Source organism: Mycothermus thermophilus, assembly GCF_041956435.1.
Source record: "Mycothermus thermophilus strain CBS 625.91 unplaced genomic scaffold VTJ04scaffold_3, whole genome shotgun sequence".
Lineage (NCBI taxonomy): Eukaryota > Fungi > Ascomycota > Sordariomycetes > Sordariales > Chaetomiaceae > Mycothermus > Mycothermus thermophilus.
In genome coordinates this window covers 2420509-2440487 of record NW_027191429.1, presented here as the reverse complement: position 1 = coordinate 2440487, position 19979 = coordinate 2420509, and the positions used below count along the sequence as shown (strand labels likewise).

The 19979-nt window shown below is 56.9% G+C and overlaps 5 protein-coding genes across 5 annotated transcripts; 3 read left to right on the top strand and 2 right to left on the bottom strand.

Annotated features, from left to right (window-relative positions):
* Positions 1-2415: 2415 nt before the first annotated feature.
* VTJ04DRAFT_5008 (uncharacterized protein) lies at positions 2416-7776 on the top strand (the record flags this gene model as incomplete). Its single annotated transcript, XM_069363077.1, has 3 exons — positions 2416-2523; positions 2711-3100; positions 3199-7776. 3 exons carry the CDS (start codon positions 2416-2418, stop codon positions 7774-7776), a joined length of 5076 nt encoding a protein of 1691 aa, XP_069219959.1.
* Positions 7777-8696: 920 nt separating this feature from the next.
* Positions 8697-10172, top strand: VTJ04DRAFT_5007 (uncharacterized protein; the record flags this gene model as incomplete). Its single annotated transcript, XM_069363076.1, has 2 exons — positions 8697-9013; positions 9080-10172. The coding sequence occupies 2 exons, from the start codon at positions 8697-8699 to the stop codon at positions 10170-10172; spliced, it is 1410 nt and encodes a 469-aa protein (XP_069219958.1).
* Positions 10173-10415: 243 nt separating this feature from the next.
* VTJ04DRAFT_5006 (uncharacterized protein) lies at positions 10416-13255 on the bottom strand (the record flags this gene model as incomplete). Its single annotated transcript, XM_069363075.1, has 2 exons — positions 10416-12599; positions 12668-13255. 2 exons carry the CDS (start codon positions 13253-13255, stop codon positions 10416-10418), a joined length of 2772 nt encoding a protein of 923 aa, XP_069219957.1.
* Positions 13256-14483: 1228 nt separating this feature from the next.
* Positions 14484-16103, bottom strand: VTJ04DRAFT_5005 (uncharacterized protein; the record flags this gene model as incomplete). Its single annotated transcript, XM_069363074.1, has 4 exons — positions 14484-14518; positions 14614-14717; positions 14779-14885; positions 14955-16103. 4 exons carry the CDS (start codon positions 16101-16103, stop codon positions 14484-14486), a joined length of 1395 nt encoding a protein of 464 aa, XP_069219956.1.
* Positions 16104-16740: 637 nt separating this feature from the next.
* Positions 16741-19230, top strand: VTJ04DRAFT_5004 (uncharacterized protein; the record flags this gene model as incomplete). Its single annotated transcript, XM_069363073.1, has 4 exons — positions 16741-16779; positions 17194-17444; positions 17688-18244; positions 18311-19230. 4 exons carry the CDS (start codon positions 16741-16743, stop codon positions 19228-19230), a joined length of 1767 nt encoding a protein of 588 aa, XP_069219955.1.
* Between the last annotated feature and the right edge of the window lie 749 nt (positions 19231-19979).

The window sequence follows — 19979 nt, the reverse complement described above, 5'->3', positions numbered from 1 at the left end:
GTTTCTTGGATATGTGCACATCCAGGCGGTTTGCAGGAGGGGCACGGCAGGTTTTCGAGGGTCACCGGCTACCCCGGTGACTTTTTTTTGGGTGTACATATTATTACTACTACAGTACAAGGTTTTGGAGTATGGGTGGGATTTCTCGGCTTGGCTTGTCTTCTTTTGGGTCCATCACAGGCACAATGCACACTGACACTGACATGCTTACTCTACGGTTGGAGACTGATTCGACTCACTCTCATGGCAGGTGATGATATGCATGAGAAGTTTTCGCTGCCGGCGCAGGAGCAGCGGCAGCAGCAGCAGCAGAAGCAGCAGCACCACCACCACCACCAAGATCCACGCGGGCAGCAACAAGGATGCAGGAAAATTCCGAGGTCAAAGAGGCCTTCTTGGATCGAAGGCATTCCCCTGATTTGCTGACGGGAGGACTACCCATGCAGGGCGATTTCACTGCATACTCCCGTACATCTGTTTGCTGTCTCGTCTCTGCAGCATGCAATCATGAAAATATCTTCAATGACGAAGGACGGCACGCGGGGGATATTGATTCGCTCGGGGATTGGGTCGGGAGACCGGCGAGTCAACGTGCAGTTCCAGAACCCTGCGAGGTTTGGTCGAGTGAAGCAATCACCGGACAGGACCCCTGGACGGAGGGGGTTATGATGGCGGCATTGCATGGGATGCAAGCAGCGACGTAGGAGGACTTGTGATGTCCACCTGGCGGCGTCTTTTGCCTGCCCCGGGAGTCGTCGGCGGGCCGGACCTTGGTGGTCCATGATGCATGTCGAAATGGCATCGGAGTCATGTGTGGTAAGGGTCGGGGTTCGGGGAGAGGGTGACGTTGGGCAAGACTCGGCACTGCTCGTCGGGACTTGACTCCCTTGATCGGGAATCAACACAGAAGACGAGTCGGGTGGCGTGCCCGATCGAGGCCAAGAGCTTTCTCCAGAGGTTCCGTTGGTTCCAGTCGGGCCTTCGAAGCTTCGATGCTCCATTCACTTCATTGCTTCGATCCAACCAACTTTGGAGAAGCAGGGTTCTTGGTCCCAAGTCCCCTCATACCGTCATGCCGCTACCTGACTTTACCGACTCCAGCAAGCAGCGCCGCCGGTGAGAAGAGGCGGACCCGTCGAGGTTACGTCCGGGTATATCTCCCGAGACAAGGCGCATGCATCCCTGGATTTGCCCTCTTTTGTCGACAGCCGAGCCCACCACCCCGAGCCCACCACCACCCACCCACACGGGAACCCGCGGGAACAAGCAATTTCGAGAAATGTTCTTGTCGCCGACACCGCCGTTGCCGCCGCCGCCCGCCTGATATTGTTTACTTGCATACATACCTCAACTCCTGCTGTACGTTGTACTTCGGTGTTTAGCAGGTTGGGCTTGTGATTTGCGAGGCTCCCCCTCTTTGGATCCGCGATCGCAGCTCGAACGGGGCACCGCAGCCACGAGCCCGCCATATTCCTCGTTTGCTGCCCATGGCATAGCATGGTCTGGCACTGGCTCCCCTCCACTCGCACCCCAAATTTTTGCTGCACCCAATAGTCGGTGAAGGTCCCAGGTTCAGAACTAGTGTATCGGAGGAATGACCCGTGTGTTACACCCCCCGTCTGTCCTCCACCCGTTGGGCTGTCTGTCCACACATACTGCTTGTTCGAGAAAACTTATCCGGGTCACGTACACGTACACCTACTCATACATACGTTCCCTAGTATTATGTGTTTATTGCTACTGGGCAGCGTTGCACACACATACAATCTGTACCTCCCAGACAGACGCACCTCATCGACTGTGTTCCGCTGGCCGGATTCCGACCCTGACACCCCCCCCTCCCCCCCCCTCGACCAACCCCCCGGACAGACCGTTGTGTGTTTTTTTTGTTTTTCCCTGCTGCAAGCAAGTCGAAACAAACCCCCTGTCTGCCGTGTCCCACTTGCTTGGCTTCGAATCCTGCCCTACGCTAGTCTAGTCTGGGGTCTGGGTCTGGCTTTGTTCGGGACGGAGGTTTGAGGATTGACCAGGCCCGGACCTGGTTTTTTTGGTGTTGCTTGGTATACATACACACATACACACCTACCTGGCACCTGACCTTACTACGTAGTGACCTACCTGGTTGCCGATCTCCGCGACGGATTGACTGACCGGTGTGGGTGGAGAGATATCTTAGACTCGAGGACACACTATTTTTTTCCTTTCTTTCTTTCCTTTTTCTCTCTCCCTTTTTGGTTCCCCGGAGACGTTTTGTCTTGTTCCAGTTTTGGGTTGGTTCCAACACCCACTTGGTGTGAGTGAGTGAGTGTGAGAGCGGTGTGTAAGTGATCATTTCGCGAGCAGAGCTCCCACCACCACCACACTTCACCATTTCCTCCTTCTCTTGGCTGGCCTGAGATCCATATCTCATATCTCATGGCTGCTCCTCCTCCTCCTCCTCTAACCATGGCCACCTCCCCCGCCGAGCTCGGAGGAGGGTGGGATGCGTTATGGCCTTGTTACAACTGTTGTCGATCGGTTTGGGTATGTTAGCCTACAAACACAGCTTCGCCCTGGACTGGGACGGGGACTGGACTGGACTGGACTGGACTGGCCCAGCTTGTTTCATACCATCCCACTCACCCATACATCCACCTCCATCACCTCTCTCTACCATAATGATGTCACAATCCCGACAGTCAACGGCATCATCGCTGACAAACATTATTAGATCCCCTCGCTCGGGCAATTCAACCCCACCTGCCAGCCCCTGTTGTCACACATCCCGCTCTGGGTCGCCCTTGTCACCATCGTCCTGCGCTACGCCGCCGGGCCGGCGTGGAACCGGCACAGGCCGATTTGGCTGCGGTGTTTTGCCAGAGAGGAATGCGATGATGCCCCGCCGTTGAGGCTGCAAGAGGGAGGTGAGGAAGGGGTTGTTGGCGCTGGTTCCGCCGCCGCCGCCGCTGGGCAGCCAAGAGAGCTGGGGAGGAAGTGGACGCCTTGGACTCTTGCGGTAGCGACGTGTTGTGGGGCAGGGGTGGTTTTGGGGACGGTTGGGATGGTGATGAGGAGTGGTGGAGGATGGGGCGGGGAGTGGTTGGGGATGGTTGTTCCTGGGGTAGGTGATTTTCTTATTCTGTTCCTTTGTTCTTCTCTGTTATTGTGGAGGGTGATGGCAGTTGTTTGGTGATTGAGACGCTGACACAGGATGGGCAGGTCATTTCGTGCGTGATTCTCGCGGTGGAACGGCCTCGCACCGCCCCGGGAGTGGTGCTCTTCATCAATGCCGTTGTTTTTGCCGTCCAGACGGCTCTGTTGCTGCTCATGCCGGGCGCATCCCCGGATGGTTGGCTCAGGGTTTTGGCGTGGACATGCGGATGCGTCCTCCCGCTGGCGGCCATCGTGGTTATCCTCAACATGCCCCTGAGAGATCCGTTGCTGGACAGCTCCGCGATCGCGAAGCCGTTCACCGAGCCGACCGCGGCGTTGCGGACTCCGGAGGATTGTATCACTCTCTGGCAGTGGATGACTGTCTCGTGGCTCGCGCCGCTCATCAAGCTCGGCTATCAACGCCAGCTCCACGACGACGATGTCTGGCTGCTGCCGGGCCATTTCCAGCATACCCGGCTACATGCCATGTTCCGCGAGGTCAAGGGGAGTGTGCTCGCGCGTTTGATCAAGGCCAACGGGGCGGATCTGATCGTGACGACGTCGTTGGGAGTGCTGGAAACGACGCTGGAGCTGTCGGAGCCCTTGTTGTTGAAGCAGCTCCTCGCTGCTTTGTCTGCCGAGGAGGGGCCGAATACGCGCACGGCGATTGTTTATGCGGCAATCACGCTTGTTGCGAGAGTTGTGAGGGCGCAGACGGCCACGCTGAACATGTGGCTTCTCCGGCGTTGTTACGAGCGGTGTCGGGGAGAGCTGATCACCATGATCCATGAGAAGATTTTGCGGAGGAAGGCGTTTACCATCCCTAGCGGACGCGTCGCCGGAGAGATGACGGGTGAGGGGAATTACGATGACGGATTGCTCCCCGACCCGCACACCGCGGGCACCTCGACCTCCACCACCCTCACCGACGACGAGTCCAGCAGCATCCATTCAGATGGGGAATCGGAACACTCCGACTCGTCGTCCTCCCGGTTCAAGAAACTCAAATCCATCGTCCGCGCCGGCTATCTCCGACTCAGCTCCCCGCCGCGCACCGCGCCGCCGAGTCCCCGGCTCGAGCAACAAACCAAACCCGACTCTCAATCTTCGACAGGGCCCGAGAAGAACTCCCCCGCCTCCACCGGCCGCATCCTCAACCTCGTGCGCAGCGACGCCTACGACGTGGCCCAGCGCTTCTGGGAGGCCTGGACACTCGTCACCAAACCGCTGAACCTGCTCCTGTCGCTGGCGCTGCTGGGCCGCATCCTGGGCCCCGCCTCGCTCGCCGGCGTGCTGGTCCTGCTGGCGGGCATGGCGGGCAACGTGTTCCTGATGCGGCTGTTGCTGAAAGTGGAGCGCGCCCGCAGGGAGGTCAGCGACATCAAGCTGCAGCGCACGAGCCAGTTCTGCGAGAGCATCCGGCACCTGCGCTGGTACGATTGGCAGACGGCGTGGCTCGAGACCATCATGGCGGCACGCAAGGTGGAGCTGCGGCGCGTGGTGCAGAGCAATCTGGTCGCCAAGGGGATTGCCGTGGTGAATGCCCTCGCGGCCTACCTGTTCCCCGTGGCCGGGTTTTGGGCGTACACTGTGGTCAGCGGGAGGCAGCTGACGGTGGATGTGGCCTTCCCGGCACTAGATTTGTTCGCCATGCTGCAGAATAGCTTGAGAGAGATTCCGGATTTGGTGACGGTCATGCTGAACGCGCGGGTTTCGATGGGGAGAATCGAGGCGTTTATGAAGGAGGAGGAGAAGGAGGATTTGAAGGGGGTGGATTTGCTTGCTGTGAAGGATCAGGGCAACACTACCGATCATGATGTGGCTGGTCCCCCGGGCAAGTTGGAAATCAGCTTCCGCGACGCCACCTTTTCCTGGCCGGGATCGACGACTACGAATACGGCAGCAGGCCATCGCCGCGAGGTCCTGCGCAACGTATCCTTCACCTGCATTCCCGGGCTCACCGTCGTCTGCGGCCGCGTCGGCATCGGCAAAACCGCCCTCCTGCAAGCCATCCTCGGCGAGATGGACCAGCTCCGCGGCAAGCGGCACGTCCCGCGCGAAATGGTCGGCTACTGCGCCCAGACGCCCTGGCTCGAGAGCATGAGCATCCGCGACAACATTCTGTTCTCGGCGCCCTACGACCGCGCGCGGTTCCGCAAGGTCGTCGACGCCTGCTGCCTCCGCGACGACCTGGACAAGTTCAAGTGGAAGGATTTGACCCAAATCGGCGAGAACGGCGTCGGCCTGTCGGGCGGGCAGCGCGCGCGCGTGGCGCTGGCCAGGGCGGTGTACTCCAGGGCGAGGATCCTGGTGTGGGACGACCCCATCGCGGCGCTCGACCACCAGACGGCGACGGGCATTTTGAGGAATCTGTTTGGCACGTACAGGGAAGAGTTGATGGCGGGGAGGCTGGTGGTGTTTGTTACGCACAGGGTGGATATTGTTGCGCCGTATGCGGATCAGGTGTTGGAGGTTGTAGAAGGGGGCAGGGTGGTGGCGTACGGACGCGCGGAGCTCGAGGATGCGAGTAACCTCTCGAGGCTGGCACGGTTGGCGCAGGCAGGGACGGGGCCTGTGGTGGAGGAGAACGCAGGGGAGAATGGCACCGGGACGGGGGATGAGGAGGACGCGGATCCGGATAAGTTTATCGAGGAGGAGCGGAGGGTGCATGGCGGTGTGGTGGCGTCGGTGTATTGGCAGTATGTCAAGGCCGGGAGGCTGCGGTGGTGGTTCACGCTGGTGGTATTCTTCACGCTGTTCAGGGTTGTGAGGATCGGGTACTTTTGGTTCTTGAAGGAATGGGGCGAGAGGTACAGGAGGGAGGTGCCCTCTTCGGGGATCTTTGGGCGCAGCAACGACAGCATCTGGAACGGTGGTGTTCATGGCGTGCGCAGCTTGGGCTTCGCGGGAGGGTATTATCCTGAGGATCTCCAGCACTCGCTGGTCTCGCACACGGTTTCTCAAGGGAACGGTCACTTCTTCCTCTCGGGGTCAGGAGCTGCCGCCACTGGTGCTGCTACCCCTGAGAGCTGGCTCGACCTGGACCGTCTCCTCCCGTCACCCAGCAGCCATGTTGGCCCCTGGCTGGTCGGCTTCCTGGTGTTGTCCATGATCCAGGTGCTGTTCCAGACCCTGTCCGACGCCTCGCTGATCGTCATCATCTACCAGGCTGGCAAGAACATGTTTGAGCGCACCATGGGCCGTGTCGCTGGCGCCACGTTCCGCTTCTACGACGTGACTCCGGTCGGCCGCCTGCTCAACCGCCTCACGGCTGACATGGCCGCCATCGACGGGCAGATCGCGGGCCACCTGATGGCCGTGGTCTTCCACTCCCTCGGCTGGCTGTCGTCCGTGATCGTCATCTCGACCGCCACCCCCGTGTTCCTCGTCATCAGCATCGTCATGACGGCTCTCTTCTTCATCACCTTCGACCGCTTCTTGCCCACCTCGCAGTCCCTCCGCCGGCTCGAGCGCGTGTACCTGTCCCCGCTGTTCGCCAACGTCGGCACGCTCGCCGAAGGCCTCACCACCGTTCGCGCCTATCGCGCCGAGCCGCACTTCCAAGCCCGCATCATCGCCAGCTGCGACTCGTTCCAGAAGCACGACCACATGTACTGGTGCCTGCAGGCCTGGCTGCAGCTGCGTTTTGACCTGCTCTCGGCGGCGAGCTCATTCGTGCTGGCCCTCGCGGCCATCGCATCGGGCCTGTCGGGCGGTTCCGTGGGCTTCGTTCTCGCCGCAGCGTCCAACTTTGTCCAAAGCACGCATAATCTGTGCCGCAAGTACGGCGAGATGCAGCTGCAGTTCGTCAGCGTCGAGCGGGTGGTGGAACTGCTGGATGTCGAGCAAGAACCCCAGGGCACGGTCGTCCCGCCGGCCTCATGGCCGCGCTACGGTGACGACATCGTCTTTGACCGCGTCACGCTGCGCTACGCGCAGAATCTTGACCCGGTCCTCAAGGACGTCAGCTTCACCATTCCCGGCGGCGCCAACGTTGCGGTCACGGGCCGTACGGGGTCAGGTAAGAGCACGCTGGCGCTGAGCTTGTTGGGCACCATCTTGCCCGATCGGTCGGCGGGCGGCGGCACGATTCGCATCGGGGAGGTGGACGTCGCGACGGTGGACAAACATGCGCTTCGGCGCAACATCACCTTCGTCGCGCAGGATCCGGTGCTCTTCCCCGGCACGCTGCGCGACAACCTCGATCCGCTGGGCGAGTACACGGAGGCGGAACTAGCGGAGGTGCTGGAGCGGGTGCTGGGACGGCATGCTGAGGCTGCTCTGGCTGGAACAGATGGTGCGAACTCCTCCACCAACGACTCTGACATCAACAACAAACCAACCTTCACGCTCAACACCCCCGTCGACGGCGGCGGCAAGAACCTCTCCCAAGGCCAGCGTCAGCTGGTCGGCCTTGGGCGGGCCATCCTGCGGCGCAGCCCCGTGGTGATCCTCGACGAGGCGACGGCGTCGATCGACGCCGACACGGCCCGGTATATGCAGCGCCTGCTGCGGGAGGAGCTGCGGCACAGCACGGTGATCACCATCGCGCACAAGGCGGAGGCGGTGCAGGATGCGGATTGGGAGGTGGTGTTGGAGGCGGGGAGGGTGGTGAGGGCTGGACCGAGGAGGAGGGATGAATGAATGATTAAGAGGGGAGATTGAGATAGGTAATGATGGGGATACGGATACATTGGGTTTTGGGCACGGGGCTCATAGAGAGGTTGGAGGATTGGGATACATGGATTTGGTTTGGATGGGGGTTGGTCGAGGGGATAAAGAGGTCGGGTTAAAAAAGTGAATGGTTGGATTGGAGGTTCTTGGGGAGGATAAATAGAGACGATCTCAAGAAGGAACAACTCGGGAAGATGGGAAGAGGAAGGGATTTGGCGTTGGGAGTTGAAAGTGTACTCGTCTTCGAGTATTAATGTTAGTTGCTTTCTATTCACATCAAGTCTTGGTTACTATAGATTTCAAGTGTCAGTATGTTGGTCTTGTTTGTGTCCGACCTGGTGTTCAGGGGGTTCCTCAAGGTAAACATCAGCCTGTCGGAGCGCTCAGAAGTTGAACAATAACAAGATAAGTGATAGCTGTGACTGATATCCCCTAGTCCAGCCTCCCCTTCTGGCCGTTCATGATTCTCTTTTATTTTTATTTGTATTGAAATTATTTTGTTATTTTGTTATTTTCTTTTTTTTGTTCTTTATTTTTTGTTTGGGTAGTCCCCTTTGGCTGGCATCAGACCGGCGTCAAGCCGCCGCCAAGCCCGCTATCCCCGAAACCCGCTCCAGCCACACTGTCGGCCCCGCCATCGGACCGGAGTTTCCACCGAAGCGGCGTCATTTGCTCCGTTGACGCCGTCCAGTGCTGATGCAACGGACATTGCGGAGCCCCAAAGACCGGAGAGTCCGGCCGGTTGACGCGTCCATTGTCCGGATTATTGGAACGTTTACTCCTTAAGTTTACACTAGTCATGTCGTGATCCCCCCTGAGCTTTGGCTCAGTGCGTTCCTTCAGCCGTGTCCATAAGGAGTAAAGGCCGCCAGCCCAGCAAGTCCATAACTATGAGCCGGCTCCTGACGGCATTCCGCCGCTGTCTCTCCTCCGTCGCCACCACCGCGCCGTCCCCAGGACCAACTACCACCACAGTCCTACGATCATCCGTCTCCGCGTCGAGCATAGCTGCTGTCACTGCTGCCAGCATGGTCGCATACACGAGCGCCGTGGCCGTTCTCGACCCGGCTGGTGACATCCCCGAGGATGGCCGCAACAAAATCCACCATGTCAAGGATGGCTCCGGGAAGACAGTCAAGTTCCAGAACCCGTACCCCTCGGCTGCGAGGGAGACGTCGCCATGGAGTATTGCGCCTAAGATCCTTTGGTAGGCACTCCCCCCTCCTGGTCTATCTGCGTTGGGATAACTAATGCATGCTGACTCTCTACCCAGGCTCACCATCACCGGAAAACTAAAGATGCCCAAACCCGACCCTTCCAAGCCCGAGACGTTGGGCGTCAGTGTCGTCACCCCCAATCTCCCCTCCGCAGACGCAACCCGCACCCCACCCTCGAAACTCCGCGCCACTTGGCTCGGCCATGCGTGTTACTTCGTCGAGTTCCCCTCAGGGCTACGCGTGCTCTTCGACCCTGTTTTTGAGTCGCGTTGCGGTCCGCACGGCATCCTCGGTCCTCCACGGTACACACCGCCTGCATGCTCGCTGGCTGACCTGCCGCCCGTCGACGCTGTGATTATTTCGCATTCGCACTACGATCACCTCTCCCTGGGTTCGGTCAAGACGTTGGCTGCGAGGAATCCACAAGTGCAGTTCTTTGTTGGGCTGGGGCTGGCAAAGTGGTTCCGCTCGTCGGGCATTGAGAGGGTGACAGAGATGGATTGGTGGCAGGATGCGGAGTTGACGTTGACGAAGAAGGAAGAAGGGCGAGAAGCGAAGGCGGAGGAGGGGAATCAGGGACAACAGTCAACAACAAGCCCAGATGTTTCCAACCCTGCCTCAACAACTCCCAACTCCATTACCGCTCGCATCACCTGCCTCCCCTGCCAACACGCTTCGGGCCGCACCGGCTTCGATTTCGACACCACCCTCTGGGCCTCCTGGTCCGTCAAATCCGGCGACAAATCCGTCTGGTTCGCCGGGGACACGGGCTATCGCCTGCACACCGCCGACTCGGCCGAAGAGGCGCACAAGGACGACAACACACCCGATGTGGTAATCACGCACTGCCCGCAGTTCAAGCAGATCGGGGAGCTCCGCGGGCCGTTTGATCTGGCCCTGATCCCCATCGGCGCGTACAGGCCCCGGTATTTGTTTAGCTGGATGCACGCCGATCCGTACGACGCGGTGGATATCTTTCGGGATACGCGGTGCAGGAGGGCGTTGGGCATGCATTGGGGCACGTGGGTGCTGACGTATGAGGAGGTGGATGAGCCGCCAAGGTTGTTGAAGAAGGCGTTGAAGGAGAGGGGGTTGGAGGAGGAAGGGGTGTTTGAGGTTTGTGGGATTGGGGAGACGAGGGAGTTTTAGAGTTTTGGTTGGACCTGTGTGTGTGCGCAGTGGGTTTTTGGGCATTGTGTTGGTGTATATACCCCTTTGTTTTGTTTACTTTGTTGGTCGGGAATGACAGCACTTCTTCTTTTCAGCATCCTTCTCTGGACTTCCTGAGTTGTGTACATCAGCGAAATTATCAACATTCAAGCCTTAAAAAGCAGGACGCAATTTGACGCCTAGCCTCACTATTCTTACTCCCCTCCACACCACACCACACCATCATCCTCCCCTCTCCCCCTCCTCCACAGGCATCAAAACCAGCACCACCCACCCCACCTTGCCCTCCCCATCCTTCAACGGCACCCAGCAACACACCACTCTCCTCAAATGCCCCTTCCCCTGGCCCCCCGGCCAGAAGACATGGCTCAACAACTCGGTCCCTCTCTCCAGAGTCTCGCTGAGCCTCGGCCTGCTGCTCTCAGGAGACGCGCTCGCCGACGCCGAGCCGCCGGTGGTAGCAGCGCCGCCGTTCCCGTCCCCCGACGCGCTGCCGCTGACGTACCCGGACCCGGATCCGCTGCTGGGCATGACGTCGAGGTTGAGTCTGCTGGTTGTAGCTGCTGCTGCTGGTGGTGTGCTGGCCATACTGGGGTTGATGGTGGTTGAAGAGACGCTAGCAACGGCCGCGCCGGGGATGGGGATTGGGATCGTGGAACCGGAGGTCGGACCGGACCAGCTGCCGGGTCTTTTTAGAAGTCCACGACCAGGACCATGAGACATCCCATATCCAGCAGCGCCAACACCACTGACTACACTAGCACCCCCACGACCACGACCACCACCACCACCACCAGAGGAGGAAGGAGAAGGAACAGCAACAACCACATCCGTCACCACCGTCTCGCCCCTCGCCAACGCGGCCCGCAACCCTGCAGCAGCCCCTTCCGCGGCGGCGCCAAAGCGCGACGAGAGCACGCAAAAGACGTCTTTGCCCCTGGTCGAGTCGGCGTCGTGCGGGGAGAGGCCGAGGAGACGCAGCGCGTGGGTGGAGATGAAGTGGATGGGTAGAGTCAGAGATGGATTCTGTTGTTGTTTTGGTTGTGGTTTTGGTTTGGGTTTGGTTGGGCTGCCTCCTCCTCCGCCGGCGGTGGTGGTATTGTTATTAATAGTGGGAGTGGTGGTGGTTGTTGGGGTGGAGCGGGGGAGGGTGCGCCGGCCGGGGGAGGGGAGTTGGAGGTTGTTTGGGGATTGGGTTTGGTGGTGATGTTGGAAATGGCGATGGTGATAGTGGTGGTGAGGAGATGGTGGAGGTGGTGGATAATAAGGGGATGGACAACGTTCCGAGGTCGGGGAAGGCGAGGAGGCGACAGAAGAAGGGGCCGGAGCATCATAGCGCAGGACCAAGAACCGGGAATACGGCGTGCTATCCTCATCTATCAAAGGTTGCGGTGGGGGAAAGGAAAACGCGTCGTCGTCACGAACAGGGTTGGGAAGGGGGCTGAGCGGTGGGAGCATGGGAATGGACGGGAGTGGTCCGGGGTTGTCGTCAAAGGTGGAGAGGGACGCGGTGCTACCGTTAGACGGGGACGTGGCTCGCGGAGAGGGGGAGCGGCGCCGGAATCTGCGCAGGAAGCGTTTGCGCCGCGAAGGGGCCTTGGGAACGCGGTGCTCGTCGGCCGGGCTGGTGTCCTCGCCGCTTTCCCGGCGCGAGCAAACGGTCGCGCAGGGCGAGACGGGGGTTTGAGTCCTTTCGGAATCATCCGGAGCAGGGCCGTAGTTTAAGATGGACATGATGTCTTTGGCGTCGGAGCCCATTCTGTACGAGACATCGACTTGAGCACCGAGATAGTACCGGACAAGACCGTTGTCCATTAGCGGGCAAATGAACAACAGGTTCCAGTACGGCGTGCCGTCCGGCCGGTAGTTGAGCACCAGCTCGGTGGCTTCTCGTCCAGCCGAGACTGCCTGGCTGAGACGGCATACCGCCTCAGGATCGGTCGCGGGTCCTTGCAAGAGTCGAGCATTGTGGCCGATGACATCTTCCCTCCGGTAGCCGCACATGTCCAACAGGCCGTCCGACGCAAACATGATGGGGTTTTCGGGATCGAGGGGGTCGGTGAGGCAAAAGGCCTCGCCCAGACCCCGATAGGGACCAAAACACACGCCTTCACCAAGGGGACGGTTCGAGAGGGCGTCTCGCAGACACTTGGATAGTTGGTACTTGACGTACTCGGGATACAGATGGCGCGAAAGGCGTTCCTGGGCGGTAGCCTTGGCTTCTTGATATAACTTGTCCAGAGCGGGGAGAGCAGTCCGGGAGCAGAACTTGGCGTCGGCGCGCAGGGCTGAGCCCACCTCGCGCGGAAGACATAGCGGCGCGGTGGCCGTGGTGCTGGTGAAGCGAGAGGTGATTAGGCTCATGGACGACGTCACACTCGCCAGCGCTCGCGAGTATTGCTCGACCTGCCGTTGCGTCAACCGGGAGTTACCTTCTGGCCCAAGCAAGGTAGGCAGGTTGGGGATGCACAAACATGCTGTAGGAAGTCAAGATCCGGGCCGCCATAGCGTATCTTCTCGGCGAATGCCCGAAGCCTCCTCACCGTCGACGGATCCGAGAAGGCGAGGCGCACAATGGCCGGCTCGAAAAAGTCTGGCAGGATCCTGTCGTTGGACACATAGCCCCTGAGTGCCGTCTCAGGGCTCAAACTGGGAGAGCAACTCTTGACGCTGCTTGTGGCGCTCATCGCCCCCATCCTCCTCCTGCTGGTACCTTTCTCTGGCAACGAGCCATCGTCATTGTGCTCTGTGTACTGACGGAATGCGGCTGGATTTGTGTGCAGGGCCAGACCGGAATCACTTCTCAGTCGGGTTGGTATTTTCTGTTGTGGCTCGGCTGACTTGGCGGGAGGAGGTGACAGGATGGTAATCATAGGGCTACTACCGTGTCTTTCTCTGTTGACTTGACGGGGAGAGGTGCTCGAGTTGTCGCTGTCCCCTTTGCCGAGACTGTCTCTCCGCGAGCTCACAGTGTCTGCCATATCTGACCTGACGGCAGTCAGGGTGGTGGGTGACGTGAGGTAGCTGGAGATCCAGGAGTCGAGAACCGGTGGACCGGACATGGTGCGGAAGGAGACTCAGCAAACAGATGTGTGATGGGCGTGCGACAACACAAGAGAAATATCTCATCCTGCTCAGGTAAATACGGAGCAGATAGGTGTGAGCATGCTTCGTCTATTTTTCGTTTTCTCCTCATGTGTAACCCATCGGCACAACTTCGTGGCTGAATGACTCGGGTCGGCTTGTCAACTGCCAGGGTCTGGATGCCGAGTGGCGCTGTGGACATACGTCACAGCTCCTCAAATACCGTATCAACAATTGGATTGAAGGGGAATTCATTATCAAGCGGGCCCCATGGTGGCGACCCCTGAGAGTTGCTCTGGTTACACCGTCAACATATCTCTGTCGTCGTATCTTGTCCCTGCATCTCGAGATGCACAGCCTCATGTTGTTCAACGATGGCACATGTCTCTGAGATACGGATGGTGACCATTTTCTTGATCAATTATCAGTCGTTGGTGGTATTATCTCAGGGATGTATGCTCAACCAGATCGTGGAGCAACGTGTGTTTGCTGTCCACCAGCCAACCGGAACAAGACCCGTGAGAGTTTCAGGGGCAAGAAGACTTAACAACAAGCTGTGTGAGACCGGAGAGGCATGTTAGGTTTGATGTTTATGAGATTGAGGGAGAGAGGTGAAGCCAGAGTATCTCCATAGGGTATTATCAGGAACTTAGACAGTCTTACATTTCTCGAACTCAACTCTGACTCAACCAGGTACCTGAATGTTGTGACCTAGTAACAAGAGTCCCCCATGTGACAGATGTACCTATACTCCTCCATATATTACCACATGGCGGGTAGAAACAAAAGATACCTCGATCTCACATCTCATGCATCGCTACATTTTGCAACCACATTGACCGCCCCGAGCTGCTTCCCATTGTGGTGGATGGAAAAGTCGATTGTGCCACCCACGCAAACCAAGTGGACGTAAAAATCGAACTTGTAGAATTCTTCCCCCTCTCGGTTTGTCCACACAGGGAGGGTGGTAGCATCGATTTGCACATCGCATGGAATGGAGCATGTCAGCATTTCCACATCTTTGTTGATCCGAGAAGGGGGAGGGGAAACAGTGGAAGTGAACAGATCCACCCTTTCGGGACAGATTGTGGTTTGCGTCTTGCGATAGAGACGGTTGAATGGGAACCGAATAGGCTCTTTCGTCACCATAGTATCCCCCTTTCATCCGTTATAATTATTAGCCATGCGATCACACAACTCAAGGATTTAGGCCAACGTACCGCTTTCAGGACCCACCGTATCTGGTTGTATGCATAATAGGCTAGGTACATGTCATTCCAACGCCGGTCTTCGTAGAGATGAATTTTTGGATCAAATGGCACCATAATATCAATACCATAGCTGGCGCGGGCGATGCGAGCCTCCACGTCAACGGTGAATGATCCAAGGCCTCGCAGGCTGGCCGCATGGATGACTGCTCCGCGGCAGATTGCCGTCCATCTAGAGGCAGACTTGTCAGAAATGTTGACTGGGAGCAAAGAAAAAGGGTAAGGACACTTACGGGCCCGTTGAACGAGACTGAAGTATCTCGATGCTTTTGCCGACAGACTCCTTCAGGGAGTTGAAGAGATACCTGCATCTGCCAAAGCCTCCGACCAGAAAGACGTACTGTACAATGTCAGTTGGGACTCCCAATAATAGCCAGTGACGGATAGGAGAGGCCCCAGCTTTACCTACCTTTGGGTCCTTGTTGCAGCGTGCTTTGACAGCGGCAATTTGCTCCGCCACCATCGACTTGATCTCGTTGACCACCGGGTCAAACACCGAGCGGACATCCTCCGCGCTCAGCTCAACCCTTGGATCTCGATTTCGCTCTCCCGAAGCAAAACAGTCCGGCGGCATGTCGATGATCCAAGTCCTCGTCTTGTGCCCATCAAACGCATGCTTGATGCCGTATTCCCAGTCTGCCTGCATCAACCGTTGTCTCGAGTAGGGACTCATCCTGCCCCACGCCTCCTGGCCAAACTTCTTCATCAAGAGGCTCGCAAAGGCCTCGTCGACAAACACTGCACCGCACAGTCCGCCCTGGCCTTTGACGCACTCCTTCACCACCATAGGCGACGTGCTAGTCACTTCGTAGCTGATGAGATCCGCGGTCCCGCCACCACAGTCGACGACAACGAAGGTATCGCCGGGCTTGATGTCGCTGCGGCCGCCGACATCGCGTAGGGTTGCCAGCGCAGCGGCCTCAGGCTCGGAAATGATGTCGAGCTGCGGCGAGCCGGTGAGTCGGTCGTCCAGCAGGCCGGCCATTTTCGCGGCTTCTTTCATCCGCACGCGCGCATACTGCGGCCAGATTGCAGGCACGGTGATGACGAAGTGGAAGCGCGCGTATTTGTAGACGAACTTGTGGCTGATGGTGTCGGCGATGCGCTGCTCGCAGTGGTCCCACAGCAGACGCAGGTACTCGGCGATGACGGAGATGGCCGTCTTGTTGTGCCTGCGCAGGTAGTTGCGCGCTTCGGTCAGCTTATTGGACCGGCGGACCTCCTCGGGGAGGTCCTTCTCGTCGATCAGGAGCAACTTGAACCACCTCACTTGGTCGGCGGTGGGCGCGATGTCGTGGCCCCAGCTGACGGTTCCGGACTTGTCGTGCGAGATGGCCGTCTGGACCTTTTCGCAGTCGGCATTTTGGGGCAGATAGGATTGCCAGCTTGTCACGACTTCGAGTTGCTCGATCTTGTTTGCCCAGGTCCACGCCACGCCCGAATAGGTTGTGCCGAAGTCGATGCCGACGATGATGATGTCCGAGTCCTGACCCCCCGAGGAGGAGGATTTCTCGTTGGCTGGGCGGTTTGGGAATTGAAGCGTCTCGTCAGAACCCATTGTTAGGACTGGACAAAATATGTGGTTTGCTTTGTCATCCGCAGAGGGCTAAAACAACTAGTGAATTGGCTATGATAAAAAGACAAGCAGATGGAGCTTTTGGGAATCAATATCAACTTCAGGACCTGGTGTCAACAAACAACTACAATCTCATGGGCAAAAGTGTCAAGTCATGAAAGGGGGCAGGGCTTAAGAACTTTGAGGGACCGCTGAACCCTTTTCACAACACCAAACTAAGACTCAAGCATTTATCCACACCAACCAAAACCTTGTTGCTCATATCAGTGCATCCGTGACACTTTGAGGGTCATCAATCTGCCTAACTCCTGCAAAATAGGCAAGGCGTTGTGACGGGCTCTTCACCTGAATCCAATGGCCGGTTGGCAACCCCTCACGAGGCTGACGTCTTCATGTCAATAGGTTGTTTCTAAACAGCATTGGTGTTGATGCTACCATCCCACGGGAAGACGCATGCAAAAAATACAGATTGATACAGCTCTCATGCGTAGCTGAGACTTATTCCGCCCTGGGTCCAGCATGGATATGTACGGACACGTACTTGGCTCGTGAGTTCATCGCGCAGGACGCCTTGCGTTGATAAGGTCACAAGCCTCAGGCTTACTTGAGCCTTGGAAAGATGTCTTCCTGTAAATCCAGCCTAACTCCTCACCTGTCGGTGGGTTTCATGCAAGGTTTCGTGTACTAAATCAGGGTGTCCTCTCCTAGTTGCAGCTCCAGGCTTTCTTTGCCAGAGCCTTGCAGCCAAGGGGTAAAGCAACTCTTTTCCCAACTCATTCCTTTGGAGCTCCTGTGGTGATATATCGAGCATCACGGCGACCACTGAGCCGAGAGACCAAGAAAATAATCCCTCTCGGGCCTTGAAGCCTGAATCAGCTATTTGTCAGCCATTGGTAACCGTGGATCACGTCAAAGGTTGGTCTCCATCTCCACCGGAATGCTGAGCTGTCTTGCTAACAAAAGTTTGTCGTCGAAGATGGATGATTGCGAGCAGTGTCGTGCATCTTGCACTGATTATACATCAGCACCTCCTTATGGAAGTCCTGAAAACACTAATACTCGTCCTTTACAGGGCAGTTATCAAACTGTGCTCTCCACAAATCGACCAGGTGGTGTCGAGAGGGTGCGGGAACTGGAGGTCACATCGCCCAGCTTCGATGCACAAAACATCATCCATCGCTCCCAAACACAGATCCATGATGGCCGGGACTACGGAGAAAGGGATTTCACTGATTCAGACGATGAGTTGGCATACCAACAGGAACAACACCGTCAGACCCAAGCCCCAGAGGACAACCGCTCAGGAGCCTTCGCAGCCCTAACGTCACTCCCTGCTTGGGGGATGTCCTTTTTCCCCGGAATAAGACAACCAACCTCACCAGGAGCCGACCTGGAGAAGCAGCTAGCAGAATACAAGAAGAAAGTCAAATCTCTCCTGGCTGCCAACAAACAACTGGAATCCACCAAAGCCCGCCTCGAGGAAGATGCCCGCAGATTGCGAGGAGAAAGGTCCGCTCTCGAGAACGCAAACAGGAACCTTCATGCCCGACTCAACGGATGCTCCAGAGAGGCCCAAGCCGTCCTCGACGCATACAGCGACTACGTTGAGAAAAACAAGAGGCTCAACGCCTTCGCCAGCCAGTGTCAGCAGGAAAACCAAAAGATGCATCAGTACATCCAACAGCAAAATGCCCACATCCAACAGCTGAACAACAAGAACGAGGAACTCCGTCACGAACTGACCCACGGGATCCAGCAGCAGAGCGCCGAGTTTCTGGAGGAATTGGAAGCCATCAAGACGGACTATTACCTCAACACTCCAAAGATTTCCGACATCACTCTCAGAAATAACTGGGAACGACTCGGCTTCGACATCCGGCAATTCGTGTCCCGATACCTTCCTAGGACACTGGCGCTGGATGATGCCCAGAGACTGGGCCAGATGCCAGAGTTCCGAGACATTCCCCATGCCGAGGCCATGCTCCCAGACCCGTCGCTCTGCTCGCTCTGGTTTCAATCTTGGGTCTGGCTCGTCCTGTACCAATGCATCTTCCGGAGGGAGGCGAGCTGGTGGGCTGGGTGGCAAGGGCAGAGCTTCAGCGAGCAATTTGACAGTCTGCATAGTATGATGGATATTTCTGTGATGTCGAGGTCCAAGTCTTCTATTAACAACCAGCTAATATTAACAGGTCTCATCACAACCAACTCAACCCCCGACGATCCATCATCAACATCATCTGCCCTCTCAAAACTCCACCGCTGGCGCATCTTCTCGACACATTACTTCTTCAGTCTCCCGATCCACAACAACGCCGAGCTGGAACAAATAGCTGCTGAGGTGAAAAAGCTCCTGATCCCACTGGCATTCCCCGACTCCACACACTCGTCAAAACAAGACCTCGAAGATTTCGAATCCGACCTGGAAGACATCATCGGCAAAGCCGCTCGCTTGGACAAATCTCTTCGCTTGTCCAAGGCATATTTCCACGTCCAGCTCTCGCCAGATAATAATCCTTCATCCACAAGCCTCCAGTTCGACAGCGACACCATGAACATGGTCCAGCATGTCCCGGGGTTCCAGCCAGACGAAAATCTTGTTGTGGACTTTGTGGTGTCGCCGGGGATTTTCAAGACGGGCAATGCTGATGGACAGAATTACGACAAACCGCCGACCATTTTTGCCAAGTTTGGGGTGTTGTGTAACTTACCTCTGCGTTCTAAAGAGACACGGGATCTTGTGCCAGAGCGAGTGCAGGATGCCGGAACAAACGTCGAGCGGAGTGTGTCGTTAGATCAATACGATGGCAGCCAAGTTGGTGAGGATGAAGAGAGGATCAAAGATGAAGATAATGTTGAGGGGAAGGGTAGTGAGAACGGAGAGCACAGTGATGATGACAATGATAGAGATGATGGGGAAAAGGAGGAGGAGGAGGAGGAGGACGAAGAAGGAGGAGAAGAAGAAGAGGAGGAGGAAGAGGAGGAAGAGGAAGAGGAGGAAGGGGATGAGGACGGTGAGCTTACCGAGGAGGAAAGGGAAGAATGGGACCCCAGGCAGAGGGACAGAATGGATCTGATTAGATATCGCACAGCTGTTCCTGTTCGTTTGTGAAGGAGTTGGATATACTTTTATTAAGGATGGAATGGATCAACAACACAATACTCATCTGGTTATCAGGTTCAGTGAACAACACAAGGCAGTAGTTCAGAGTCTTCACAACCAGCCAACGAGGAATGGGCTATCGGATCCGTGGCAAGCTGCTTGTACCAGATTGGCAATTATCAAACATTCACAAGGAACAGCCATAGACAGTCACGGACGGAGTATTACACATCTTAGGGCGGATCGACCAAAAGGGGCTTACAACAACACAAGGCACGCATCATCAAAGGCACGGGCATACGTTCCAACACGTCAGGCACAGCAACATGGAAGGCAGAACACATGGAGGCACAAAGAACACGAAAACAACAGCGTGGGGCAATGGAATCATATCACAGACATCACCGCATCTCGCGTGTCACACACATGTCACATCACGGTGAGGGAAGGCAAAAACACACACAGACACATACACACAAAAGAAAAAACAAAGAAAAAACAAAGGAAAACGAAAACAAAGGGGAAAAAAAAGATAAAAGAAACAAGAAAGAAAGAAGAAATGTCTCCTCAACCCTTGTGCAGCCATCCTCCATGGACTTGGGAGGCGGCGGTGGACAGGGCCTTGCTCAGGTGAGGAATTTTTGATCTCCATCTCTGAGGTTCAGGAAGCACCCAAATTGATGTCAGGGCCTGGTTCCTCCAGAGTGTCTGTCGCGGCCAGAGGCCGTGAAATCCCACAAAACCCACAGAACAAAAAA